This window comes from Trachypithecus francoisi, unplaced genomic scaffold (assembly GCF_009764315.1).
Source record: "Trachypithecus francoisi isolate TF-2019V2 unplaced genomic scaffold, Tfra_2.0 Lachesis_group12, whole genome shotgun sequence".
In the NCBI taxonomy this organism is placed as follows: domain Eukaryota; kingdom Metazoa; phylum Chordata; class Mammalia; order Primates; family Cercopithecidae; genus Trachypithecus; species Trachypithecus francoisi.
Genome location: NW_022681457.1, coordinates 120,324,511 through 120,337,660, shown reverse-complemented (window position 1 = coordinate 120,337,660; position 13,150 = coordinate 120,324,511). Strand labels below are relative to the sequence as shown.

General features: G+C 65.3%; 1 protein-coding gene across 5 annotated transcripts in view; it reads left to right on the top strand.

Moving 5' to 3' along the window:
- The window catches only part of PLCH2 (phospholipase C eta 2), a 75,830-nt gene extending 63,894 nt beyond the window's left edge, over positions 1-11,936 (top strand). For 3 of the 5 annotated variants that reach the window (XM_033228645.1, XM_033228646.1, XM_033228647.1), the window contains 11 exons: positions 1,333-1,425; positions 1,887-1,969; positions 2,999-3,096; positions 3,218-3,400; positions 3,888-3,995; positions 4,891-5,015; positions 5,111-5,195; positions 5,538-5,684; positions 6,180-6,259; positions 8,550-9,348; positions 10,331-11,936. In XM_033228645.1, coding sequence (XP_033084536.1) covers positions 1,333-1,425; positions 1,887-1,969; positions 2,999-3,096; positions 3,218-3,400; positions 3,888-3,995; positions 4,891-5,015; positions 5,111-5,195; positions 5,538-5,684; positions 6,180-6,259; positions 8,550-9,348; positions 10,331-11,622 — 3,093 coding nt within the window. In that variant the 3' untranslated portion in view covers positions 11,623-11,936. Of the gene's footprint in view, positions 1-1,332; positions 1,426-1,886; positions 1,970-2,998; positions 3,097-3,217; positions 3,401-3,887; positions 3,996-4,890; positions 5,016-5,110; positions 5,196-5,537; positions 5,685-6,179; positions 6,260-8,549; positions 9,349-10,017; positions 10,045-10,330 lie in introns of all 5 variants that reach the window. The other 2 variants (XM_033228649.1, XM_033228648.1) reach the window with 2 other exon arrangements.
- The last annotated feature ends 1,214 nt before the right edge of the window (positions 11,937-13,150 follow it).

Sequence of the window (13,150 nt, the reverse complement as noted above, 5' to 3'; positions counted from 1 at the left end):
GCTGAGTCTGTGGTCGTGAGAGCTGCAGTGGCCTCTTTGCAGCAGTGTGGGAGTATCCGTGGGTGTAGGAGGGCGTGTGTGCAGGGGCGTGTTGTGGGTGTTGCAGGGGTGCGTCCAGAGGGGTGGGCGTCGACAGGGGCATGGCCACGGGTGGGTGCTGTGTCCGCTTCTGGCGGAAGTTCCTCTCTAACAGGGACCCTGCTGCAAGCCCACAGCTTCGCTGTGTTTCAAAGAAAGCAGCCCCCACCCTTGGTGGGGGACAGGATGTGTATGGGAGCCCCTCCTGAGCACAGACGGGCCATGTTTTGGGGGTGTCTGTGGAAGGGGCTGCCGGGGTCACGGGGCAGCACAGGCCCTGCTGGTTCCATTGGGAATGAGCTTTGGGATGAATGAGCCGTTTGCGATGTGGCCCGAGGTTCAGCGGGCGGCAAGTAAGGGAGCCCCGGATGTGCCTGCTGCTTATACAGCGGTAGGAAGGCTCGGCCGGGCGCGGTGGCTCAAGCCTGTAATCCCAGCACTTTGGGAGGCCGAGACGGGTGGATCACGAGGTCAGGAGATCGAGACCATCCTGGCTAACATGGTGAAACCCCGTCTCTACTAAAAAATACAAAAAACTAGCCGGGCGACATGGCGGGCGCCTGTAGTCCCAGCTGCTTGGGAGGCTGAGGCAGGAGAATGGCGTAAACCTAGGAGGCGGAGCTTGCAGTGAGCTGAGACCCGGCCACTGCACTCCAGCCTGGGCGGCAGAGCGAGACTCCGTCTCAAAAAAAAAAAAAAAAAAAAAAAAAAGGAAGGCTCACCGTGGCTTCCTGGGGTTTCCTGGTTCACGGCCCGCCTCAGGGAGCGCCCACCTGGAGCTGTTTGTCTGATTACGTGGGATCTGCGTGTTACGGGAACAGGTCAGGGCGGCAGGGCCACAGAACGCTTGTAAAAGGGTTACGCAAGCAGGCCTGGCCGAGGAATATTCCAGACACACAAATACAGTATTATGTAGTCACCACTGGTGGGGAAAAAAGATTCAGAACTTAATGAGTTTAAAATAACACAGGAGAGACGCTGAGGCAGGTGTGAGCAGGTGTTTCCACTGGGGCCTGCCTTCCAGGCTGCTGCTCCTCAGCAGCTGGCTCTGCCCCAGGGCAGACTGGGAACGGTGGCCACGGGGCTCCCCAACCTGTCCCCGCCCTGCCTCTCCTCCCCGTCTGCCTTACTTCAGACCTGGCTCAAGCCCACCTCTTCCAGGAAGGCCTTCTGTGGCCACCAGGGAGCTGTCCCGGCCTCCCTGCCTGGTTCAAGGCTGGGCTCACCTTGTCCCTGTCTCTCCCTTGGACTCAGAGCAAGGCTGAAGAGGACGTGGAGTCTGGGGAGGATGCCGGGGCCAGCAGACGCAACGGCCGCCTCGTCGTGGGAAGCTTCTCCAGGCGCAAGGTCCGGCGCAGCTCCCAGACCAGGGTCCCCGTCTGGGCCCAGTGTTTTCCCTGCTCCAAGTGCCCCAGTGGGCCCTGCCCCAGCCCCCAAGGTTCCCAGCCTGGCTTGCAGGATCCCTTCTGAGTTGGGCTGAGCTATCGGCTGCAAGTGCCAGGGACTGGGCCAGGAGCCTGGGCTAGAAGCTGGTGGGAGCAGGTGCCTCGCTGGCTCACATCCCTTCTCTGGCCCATGCTGGCCCTTGTCCCAAGCTCAGGTGCCCTGTGGCTGCCCTGGGTGTCCGCCAGAGCCCAGATCGAGAGGGCACCGAGGCGGCTTTGGCAGGCCCAGCCAGGCGGGATGGACATGGGAGGCTGCGTGGGCCACTGGGGACCCTGGAGGACAGGCCCTCCCCAACCCCCAGCTTCACCAAGGCCTGACCTGGGCCAGGTGCCCTACAGCTCATGCCTCTGCCCCCCGCACAGAAGAAGGGCAGCAAGCTGAAGAAGGCGGCCAGCATGGAGGAGGGAGATGAGGGCCAGGACTCCCCGGGATGTCAGAGCCGAGGGTAGGTGCCCTGCCCCATGGGGAGGCCCTGTACACTCCTGGGAGCCTGGCCCAGCCAGCCCCTTCTCTGCGGTGACCCCACCAGGGCCAACCCTGAGCCGGGCAGGACCCACCCCCTCCTTGGCCCCTGGAAGCAGTGGGAAGTGGTGGGGAGTGTGGTGTGCAGGGCAGGCTGGTGGCTGCGAGCAGTGGGGGCAGGGGTGGCCGAGCAGGTGGCTGGAGGGCCCAGGTCCCCACAGGCCTGGATGCTGCTGGGCTGTCGGCCCTTGGTCCTCACCTCCTCCTAGGAGGCCCCCAGCCTCATGCCCTCCCCAGGGGGCATGAAATGCCTGCCATGAAGTGACTCCCCACTTCCCGTCCAGTCAGGCTGAATTCAAGGCCCGGGCCCCTGTGTCTGAGGCTTCCCTCAGCACTATCTGGGGTCTCTTTGGGATCTCAAACCTACAAGCCCAGAAGGAGCTTCCACCCCTCCCAACCCTGGGCTCCCCCGTGCTGCCCACTCCCTCCTATTGCCATCTCCCCTCACTTCCATCCCCCAACGGTTCCTCTGTGCCCCTCGCCTGGGTACAGCCCCTCCTGTCCAGTCCCGTCCCACGTGCCAGCCGGGCTCTGCCCTCAGCACACATCTGATCCACACGCGCTGCTGCCACCTGGGTGACACGGAGGCCCCCTTGGACCCCAGCCTCCTCTCCACAGAGTGATTCTAGTCCAGACCCAGGCCCTGACCCCGGCTCTCCCCTGCTCAGAACCTTCCAGGAGCCCCCACCTGCTGCGCTGGGCAGACCACATCCTCCTCCACTGCACACAGTGCCTGGGGCCTCTGCCTCTGCTGGTAGCTCCGAGCCAGCCCACATTCTGCCTGGCACTCGGGTTTCCGCAGCCTGCAGCCCAGTCTGGGGTCTGTCTCTCAGGGTTCAGGGCCCACTGCGTGAATTAATGAACCTGCCTGAGTCCTGGAGCCCGTCTCACGGAGCTGGGTGCCAGGCTGGCCCTGGATGGGAGGGGTTCTGACACCCTGTACCTGCCACAGGACAACCCGGCAGAAGAAGACCATGAAGCTGTCCCGGGCCCTCTCTGACCTGGTGAAGTACACCAAGTCCGTGGCCGCCCACGACATCGAGACGGAGGGTGAGTGGCTCCGGGACCCGGGCACGGGCGGAGGCCTCCCTGTCCCCAATCCCTGCTATGCTGCTGGGCGCCGGGTGACGTCGAGGACTCGCAGTCTGACGACCGGTCACCGGTGCCACAGCGGTGTCCAGCTGGCAGGTGTCGTCCTTCAGCGAGACCAAGGCCCACCAGATTCTGCAGCAGAAGCCGGCGCAGTACCTGCGCTTCAACCAGCACCAGCTCTCCCGCATCTACCCCTCCTCCTACCGCGTGGACTCCAGCAACTACAATCCGCAACCCTTCTGGAATGCCGGCTGCCAGATGGGTGGGTGCGGGCGAGGCGCACTAGCTGTGGTGGGGAGGGCTCGGCTCAGATGATCCCTGGAGCCCAAGGGGTGAGCAGGGGACCTGCTGGGGCCTTGGTTCTGTCCGAGCTCTCTTGCCCTTGGAGCCTCCACACCTCCGCGGCACGCTGCCGACACAGGCTGCCACTGACACCAGGCTAGCACTGGGGCAGGGTCCTTCAGGCCTCAGGGGGATGTGGGAGCGATGATGCAGGCCTGTCCACATACTCCCAGGGTCACCTGCCTGTGAGGCTGGCTGTGCCAGCTCCAGGAACATTCCTCCAGGATGTGCTGGCCTCAGTCCTGCACAGGTGCGAGCCTCAGCGTCCCATTCATACTGGTGAAAGAGCAGCAGACAGCAGATCCACGGCAGCTGTGCAGGGGAGGCCAGCGTGTGGTGGCAGGTGGGTGGGGGACACACCGGGAAGGTCGGGTGCTGACCAGGGCAGCCTTGTGTCCCCCTCACAGTTGCCCTGAACTACCAGTCAGAGGGGCGGATGCTGCAGCTGAACCGAGCCAAGTTCAGCGCCAACGGTGGCTGCGGCTACGTACTCAAGCCCGAGTGCATGTGCCAGGGTGAGGCGCTCGGATGCTCAGGGCTCGGATGGGCCTCCTGGGTGTCCCCAGAATGGAGATTGGAGCCCCACGGGCTAGCAAGGGGGTGGGGTCGGCTTTGGCAGAGTCCCCTGGAGGGTCAGGTTGGGATGAAGCTCCCAGAACGCTGGGGAGGTGGGTGGGGAAACCCTCCTCGTTAGGGTTGCAAAGAAGGGCCCAGCTCTGCCAGGAATCCAGGGATGGAGAATTGGGGAGCCTGGGCCCCATGTGAGATTCATGGCAGGATTTGTCTGAGAGGAGCCCAGGGCCAGCGACCCAGCCCCCTGTGCCTGGCCCCTCTGTGGGTCTCAGAACCTGGGTCTGGGCTGGGTGTTGGAGGGAACCTCCTCCCAGCTCTCAGACACCTCTCTTTTGTCTGCTGTGGATGACTTCCAGCTTGGTCCCCCTGTGGCCCTGGCAGGAGTATCACCATGGGAGTGGGCAGGACAGGGGCCGGGCAAGTGGACCTTCCGCTGGACCTGGCTACTCCTGCTGTGGACCGGCCACTTCCACTCTGCCCTTGGCTTACCCTCCTTGGAGTTCTCAGCCTGAGCGGGCCCCAGGGCACTGTCACCAGAGACCCCACCCCTCAAACCCCCAGGAACCCAGACCCAACCCCAGAAGCTGTGTGACCTCCTCGGCTCAGCTGTGGGAGGCATGGGCTCTGTCCCACGTGCTGCGGTGGCCACAAAGGTGATCCATACTGGGCCAGGCGCACCTGCCCCCCCGAGGTGACCCCTGGACCGCTGCCTCCCTCCCTCCACCTGGCACTGGCTCCAGTCTCCTATGTGGGGGCCGGGGAGGGGCAGCCGTGCCCCAGCGAGTAGGGGGCTTGCTGAGGGCTGGGCCACTGACCACCTGCCCGGCAACCCCCTAGGTGTGTTCAACCCCAACTCGGAGGACCCCCTGCCCGGGCAGCTCAAGAAGCAGCTGGTGCTCCGGATCATCAGTGGCCAGCAGCTCCCCAAGCCACGCGACTCCATGCTGGGGGACCGCGGGGAGGTGGGGGCCAGCCCTGCACAGCGGGTGGGGTGGGAGTGGGGGGCGGGCCGGGCATCGTGATGGGCCCCGAAGCTAGCCCCGCTCCTGTGTCCCAGATCATCGATCCCTTTGTGGAAGTGGAGATCATCGGGCTCCCTGTGGACTGCAGCAGGGAGCAGACCCGCGTGGTGGATGACAATGGTGAGGCTTGGCCGTGGCTCTGTCTCGCTGGTGATGGAAGTCTGAGGGGGAGGGTTGGGGCTACCTGGTGTGCCCGGGTGCTCTGCCCAGGCCTCCCTCGGTGACAGTCCTGGATGCCGCTCCCCTCTAGGTGGGCAGTCCCGGAAACAGCACCGGGAGCGGCATTGGGAGTAGTGCTGGGCTGGGGCTCCAGGCCGGAGTGGTGCGGGCCGGGGGGCCCCAGGCTGGAGTGGTGCGGGGCTGGGGCTCCAGGCTGGAGTGGTGCGGGGCTGGGGCTCCAGGCCGGAGTGGTGCGGGCCGAGCCCTGCCCATGGGACACTCCTCCTGGCGCTGCTTCCCCAGGGTTCAACCCCACCTGGGAGGAGACCCTGGTGTTCACAGTGCACATGCCGGAGATTGCACTGGTCCGCTTCCTCGTCTGGGACCACGACCCCATCGGGCGTGACTTCATTGGCCAGAGGACGCTGGCCTTCAGCAGCATGATGCCAGGTGGGCAGGTGTGGACACGGTGCCCCCCACACTGGCCGAGGGCCCCCGGGCAGGGCAGGTACTCTTTCCCCTGCGAGTCAGTGCCTGTGTGGGTGGGCCTGCACCTGGCACCAGAGACAGGAGCTGAGGACAGGAGGAGAGGTGGCCTGGGGCTCTGTGGGTCAGATGGGGACACAGCCTGTGCAGGAGAGGTCACCCCCAGGAAGAGGGCTGAGGACAGGACAAGAGCCAGCCTGGGGACCTGCGGGTCGGGGGGGGCATGGCCTGTGGGGGAGGGGCCACCCCCAGGAAGAGGTCCCTGCAGGCTGGTGCAATGCCAGTGGGCTTCCTGGAGGAGGTGGGGGAAGTGCTGGGCCCACGGGAGGCAGAGGTCCCAGGCCTGGGTTTGTCGGCTGTATTTGGGGTCTTGGGACCTTTGAGTAGAGTTGGGGGCAGAGCAGGTGGAGGCCTCAGGAGGCTGTGACCTCATGACCCTGCTGACCCACACTGCTCCAGGCTACAGGCACGTGTACCTGGAGGGGATGGAAGAGGCCTCCATCTTTGTGCACGTGGCTGTCAGCGACATCAGCGGTAAGGTGAGTGTCACCCCCTGCCACCAGCCATCATGGGGAGGGGCCGCACCAGCCCCTTGTCCTATGCACCCTCATGTGTCCCCAGGGCTGGGTCCTGAACTCAGGCAGTGAGGCCTAGGGTCCCCTCCCTGGGCCTCTGCTCCTCTACCTGCAAGAGGGGGTGCTGTGGGGGTCTGGATCCTGAGCCACCAGTACCCACCTCTGACCCCAGGGCTGGCTGTGGGCATCTCCGGCAGGGTGGGTCCCGAGTGCTCTGGGCCTTGCCCCGCCGGCCTCGCAGGCTCCACCCCCACAGTGCTGCCATCTGGCTTCTCAGCAGGGACTGAGTGGTGCCCCCTCCCCTCTCTCACCCCCTACCCCTCTACTTCCTGCTGTCACATGGAAGGCAGCTGCCCGGGTTTTCCTGTCACTCCACACCCAGCATGTCTGTCCTCTGCCCCAGGTCAGGGTGCGGCCTCTGCTTCCGCAGGAAGGGGTCCTGGTGCCGGCCCTGCCGCCCTGCAGAGCTGGCTGCCCTGGTTCTCAGCTGAGGCCCAGTGCCCTCTGGGTCCTGCTGGTTGCAGTTGGCCCTCGGAGGACCCTGCCCACACAGCATAAGGGGCCTGCCCAAGCCCAGTGCTGACTCTGCTGCCATGCTCTTGGGCCCAGAAGTGCCATCCGGCCTCTGCCGTCTATCCACTCATCTGTTCCTCGTCCCCCAGGCCGCAGGGCTCCCCACGCCGCTGCTGTGGCCGCCTCACCTGCTCCCTCTGTCTCTTTGGTCTTGCAGTCGGCTTCTCTATGGCCTCAGTCTCTACCTTTAGAAGCCCAGCTCTGTTAGGAGCCTTGAAGGTACCCGGTGCGCGGGACAGTGCCGCCCGCCACTCCTGCATGCCCAGGCCATGCCCCATTAGCATCCGTGATTCCTGGTAGCATTTGGGGACTGTCGCTCTTGTGACGTGGATCATGACATGGCTCTGGGGGCCCTGGCTATCCCCCGCCAGAGTGGCATTTATGAGGCAGATCCAGGGTTCAGCTGGGTGGCCGCCTTCTCACTGGCCTCCCCTCTCTTCCTCTCCCTCAATCCTCCCTCCCCTCCCTCAGCCCCTTCCCTGGTGGGGAGCCCACTGGAGCCCCCGCTGTGCCCCTCCTATCCCCCTCCTTCTCTCTCCTGCTCCCATCTCGGACCCTCAGGCTGCTGGTTCTGAGTTCCCCTCCCACTCCTTCCCTGTCCTTGCCAACCATGCCCAGTGCCTGGGATGAGGGCACCCCTGAGGTTGGTGCTCCGAGCTGGAATCCCGGATCTGCTTCTAAATGGCTTCCCAGTCACTGTGACCAAATGCGTGGATTTGGAATCTTGAATCAGGAAGCTGATTCAAGTGCTGGCCATCTGAACGCATCTGCCCAGAGGCGCGCCTGCAGGGAGGTGACCCACCTGCTGGGCCTGGGCCACTCTGTGCACAAGCACGGCACGTCATGGGGGCACAGTGGGTGCTGCCAGTCTCGGGGGCATCTGGCATGTGAGGGCCCCTCTGGCCTCTGCACCCTGGAGATGCAGCTGCCTCCCTCTCAGCAGCTGTTCTGCTCAGGCAGGGACCTCCTGGACCTAGCTGTCCAGGAAGATTGGCTGTGGCCAGGTACTGGTGGGCCAGGAGCCTGAGCCCATCTTGGCAGGGTTCAGGGGTCAGCAAGCCAGTTGTGGGCCTTGGGGGTTCACATGAGCAGAGGGCAGGGCAAGACCAGAAAAGGCTGCCTGGGGGAACTCAGGAAGGCTTCCTGGAAGAGGTGGTACTTCCCAGGGCAGGAGTCTCACCATGAGAGTGAGCAGGACAGGGGCTGGGCGAGCAGGCCTCCCACTGCACCTGGTTACTCCTGCTGTAGACCAGATACTCCTGCCTGTTGGTGGGGCACACGCAACCAGGGAGTGCCACACCAGTGTCCCCTGCCAGCGATGGGGCTGCGGGTCTCTGAGCAGGTGCAGGCTGTGGTGGGCCAGGCTGGGACTGGAGGTCTTTCCTCCGGAGGGAAGGACCTTCTCTCCATGCCCCTCACAGGCCCCACCTGCCCAGGAGGGTGGGGTGGGCCATATGTACTTAGATCTGTAGCAGCCACTGTCCCGGGCAGAAGTGCCCTAGGGACCCTGCTCCTGAAGGCCCAGGTGTGTCCACACGCCCCCAGCCAGAGGTGGCCCGGCCCCTCGGACTGAGACATGCACGGCACGTCTGTGGCATGGTCTGGAGAGCTGGCCCTGGGGGTGCAGCTGTAGCTGGGCTGGGACCCCTGGCAACAGCTATGCAGGCTCCTTCTCTTGCAGGTCAAGCAGGCTCTGGGCCTAAAAGGCCTCTTCCTCCGAGGCCCAAAGCCCGGCTCACTGGACAGTCATGCTGCTGGGCGGCCCCTGGCCCGGCCCTCCGTTAGCCAGAGGCTCCTGCGGCGCACAGCCAGCGCCCCAACCAAGAGCCAGAAGCCGGGCCGCAAGGGCTTCCAGGAGCTGGTCCTGGGCACTCAGGACACAGGCTCCAAGGGGGTGGCAGACGACATGGTGCCCCCCAGCCCCAGACCTGCTCTGGAAGCCCCAGCCCAAGAGGGGCCCGGCAGCGGCAGCCCCCGAGGTAAGGCACCAGCTGCAGTGACAGAGAAGAGCCCTGTGCGAGTGCAGCCCCCACGTGCCCTGGACGGCCCCGGGGCTGCTGGGATGGCCGCCACATGCATGAAGTGTGTGGTGGGATCCTGCACCGGCGTGAACACCGAGGGCCTGCAGAGGGAGCGGCCACCCAGCCCGGGGCTTCCGAGCAGGCAGGCAGCCATTCGCCAGCAGCCCTGGGCCCGGGCTGACTCACTGGGGGCCCCCTGCTGCGGCCTGGACCCTCAAGCTATCGCAGGGAGAAGCAGAGAGGCCCCCAAGGGTCCCGGGGCCTGGAGGCAGGGTCCAGGCGGTAGCGGCTCCGTGTCCTCGGACTCCAGCAGCCCAGACAGCCCGGGCATCCCTGAAAGGTCCCCCCACTGGCCTGAGGGTGCCTGCAGGCAACCGGGGGCCCTGCAGGGAGAGATGAGTGCCTTGTTTGCTCAAAAGCTGGAGGAGATCAGGAGTAAATCCCCCATGTTCTCCACTGGTAAGCCCCTCCTGCCCTGCGCGGTCCTCCCGCATGCCCCTGGCATGGCTGGGCCTGGGTCACCTGCTGCTGCTTCTGTGTAGACAGCATCGTCTCGTGTTCTCGTGGCTCTGTCTCCGTGGCACTGTCTCCGTGGCACTCTGCTCCCTTGGCTTGCCTGTGGCCAGTAGCCCCAGCCCTCCTGTCTGACCTTGAGACCCTGGGACTTGGGGTGGAGCTGGTTTGAGGCCCGACAGGCTGGAAAGAACCAGCTGCTCTTGCTGAGGGTCCGTCCGGGGCCAGGAGCGTGGCCCTGACTTCCTCAAACTCACCTCCCGGGCGGCTGGTGACTGAAGCCCTTCCTGGGACTGGGGGCCACGTCCCATCCCATTCCCACCTCCCTCCAGGGCAGGCTCCAGGGGTCCCTCCTGGGAAGTCTGATGTGGTCCGGTAGTGTGGCTGCTGGGTGTCTCCTGCGCCCCTGGGACACCTGGAGTTTGCCGAGTGCTGTGGGGAGTGGATTCCCTGGGCCCTGGGGCTTCGCTGCTTTGGGCTGAAGCACCCCACTAGGAGGGTGTCTCCTTAGCCTGGAGGGAGGGACATACACGGAGCCCACCCCACACCACCCCGCCCCTCCGGAACCCCCTGACCGAGCTTTCCTTTCTGCCCCCACCCACGCTGCCTCCATAGTTAGGAACTGAGAGCGGCGAGCGACAGGTAACGGGGCCCAGCCCTGGTGTCCCGTGCTGTCCCAGCCCCAGGAGGGCCCCATGTGTGGCACAGGGCATAGACTGGGCCTCACCAGCAGCAGGGTGGGGACACTGAGTGTGCCGCGCCTGGGGGATGCCTCGGGGTGGGAGCTGGGCCTGGCGACCCTCGGCACAGGGTACTGGGGACACCACCCTGATCCAACTCTTCTCCACCTCTCTCCCTGTCTTCCTCTCTTTCTCTCTTCTGCTTCTTCCTCTGGCTCTCTCTCTCTCGCTCCCCTACCTCCCCACAGACACCCGCCCCCTCTCCACGCAGCGGCCGCTCCCTCCACCGTGCAGCCTGGAAACCATTGCCGAGGAGCCCGCCCCAGACCCTGGCCCCATGCCACCAGCGGCCGTCCCCACCAGCTCTTCTCAGGAACGGCCCCCATACCCCACAGGACCCGGAGCCAATGTGGCAAGTCCCCCAGAGGACACTGAGGAACACCAAGACAGCAGGCCTCGGCCGTGCAATGGCAAGCGTCCCGGCGGGGCCTACGAGGGGGCCCCCGGCAGCCAGTCGGACGGCAGGAGCCAGCCCCGGACCCCAGGCCACCTGCCCGTGATTAGAAGGGTGAAGAGTGAGGGGCAGGTGCCCACAGAGCCCCTGGGAGGATGGCGGCCCCTGGCTGGTCCCTTTCCAGCCCCTGCCGTGTACTTCGATGCCACGGGCAGTGACCGGCTGTGGCAGCGGCTGGAGCCATGTGGCCACCGAGACAGCGTTTCCTCCTCCTCCAGCATGTCGTCCAGCGACACTGTCATTGACCTCTCCCTGCCCAGCCTGGGCCTGGGCTGCAGCCGTGAAAGCCTCCCCGGAGCCCACGTGGGACGCCTGCCCCCCAGGCCCCACTCAGCTTCAGCTGCCCACCCAGACCTGCCACCTGTGACCAAGAGCAAATCCAACCCCAACCTGCGGGCTGCGGGCCAGCAACCTCCCACGCCTGAGGCACTGCGGCCCAGGCCCCTGGCCCCACGGATGCCTGGCCTCCCACTCCGGCCGCCCTGGGGCTGCCTCTCCCTGGTGGGCCTGCAGGACTGCCCTGTGGCTGCCAAGTCCAAGAGCCTGGGGGACCTCACTGCTGATGACTTTGCCCCTAGCTTTGAGGGCGGCTCCCGCAGCCTGAGCCACAGCCTGGGCCTCCCGGGAGGGACACGGCGGGTGTCGGGGCCGGGGGTGAGACGGGATGCCCTGACAGAGCAGCTGCGCTGGCTCACAGTCTTTCAGCAGGCAGGAGACATCACGTCACCCACCAGCCTGGGCCCGGCTGGGGAGGGGGTGGCGGGGGGCCCCGGTTTTCTGCGGCGCTCCTCCTCCCGCAGCCAGAGCCGTGTGCGTGCCATTGCCAGTCGGGCCCGCCAGGCCCAGGAGCGGCAGCAGAGACTGCAGGACCTGGGCCGGCAGGGACCCCCAGAGGAGGAGCGGGGCACCCCCGAGGGCGCCTGCTCCGTGGGCCATGAGGGCAGTGTGGATGCGCCAGCACCCTCCAAGGGAGCCCCTGGGTCAGCATCCGCGGTCACTGAAAACCTGGTCCTGCTCCGCCTCTGACCTTCTCAGTGGTGGGAACCTGGGCGGCTGTGGAGGCCCAGGACAGGGTGGGCGTGTTGTGTTTGCTCAGGAAACAGGACAGCCAGGCCCCCAAAACTGTGTCCCTGGTTGCCCTGTGTCCCCTCGGCCCCTGCCTCCCTCCTGCCCCTGCTCCCGGGGAGGAAAGGCTCAAGCTGCCGGCCTGGGGCCCACAGGAGGGGTTCGAGGCTGGCCCCGCCAGGCAGTTTTTCCGGTGTTTTAGGATCGATCCATACAGAAATATTTAAATTTTTAGAAGCAAAACTAATACATTAAAATGATACCAAATCCCTTTCCATTTTTACCTGGCTTTTCGCCCCGGGTGTGTGTGGTGTGCATCTGTGCACACCTGTCCTGAGCCTGCCCTGGGAGATGCAGCTGGCCTGGCCACGGCACAGGCTGGGGTGCTTGTGAGGCACCAGGGCTGCTCAGGATGCTATCTGGGCCTTGCCCTGAAGGCTGCATCTGCCTTGCTCCGACCATGCTGCCCTCTGCACCAGGCCTAAGCCTCTGGAAACTCCCAAACATGGTTCCAATAAACGTGCTCACCAGCACGCGTGGGCTTCCTGCTCGCTCAGCCTCCTGTGCCACTCAACAGGTGTCCGTCAGAGCCTGTGCCAGGCCCAAAGGACACCCCAAGAAAAGACCTGGCCCGTCCTCAGAGGGCTGAGCTGGATGGGCTCCCAGCAGAGGCTGCAAAGCCTGCTCCTCAGGGCGCAGACCCTAACCCCAGGCCACAGGGCCCCCGACCCTGGGGGCTGCTCTGCCTGCAGCCTTGGAGGATGGTGGTACCAGAAAGGCCCCTACCCTGGAGAAGCTGGGGCGCTGGTTGGGCCTCTAGAAGCCTGTGCTGCAGCCCGTCCTCTGCTGCCCCAACAATGGGAGTGAGTCTACCACCTGCTGCTGCCCAAGGGGCCTGCCCAGCCCACCACCCGGATGAGTGCTGCCGTCGGGGTGTTCCATCTCATCCCTGGCTGCGTTGCACCTAGGCAGGGCCCTTGGGAAGGTGGGCATGAGGTTCGGAGGCCAGAATCCTGAGGTGCTGGGGAAGTTCTAGGGGGTTGCTCTGCCCTCATCATGTTCCTGCACTGGCAGGGATCATGGGCGGCCACAGGAACTGCTGTCATCACCTCCCCAACTCAGCCAGGCAGAGGGGCCACTGGTGCTACCCTCCCCTGAGCCCCAGCAGGCCCCTGAGAGCCTGGCAAGACGTCATCATCCTCGAGCCCTGGGACGTTTGCGTGTGGGCAGCTGTGGCCCCACTGAGCAGGGGTGTGGTGAGCTGGTTGCCTGGGACCCAGGGCAGCACCTGAGCCTGAGGAGTCTCAGTTCTGGGACAGGGGACTCACAGAGCCCGTGGCGGTGACATGGACAGCAGCCTGATGACCGAGGCCTCCCAGTGAGCCCCTGAGTGGTGCCGTGGGCAAAGCAGGACTTGAGGAGCCAGCTGGGGGTCTGCAGGAGTCAAGGATGGGCTGAGAGCCTGGGGCCAGAGCCCTCCTGCTCCGGC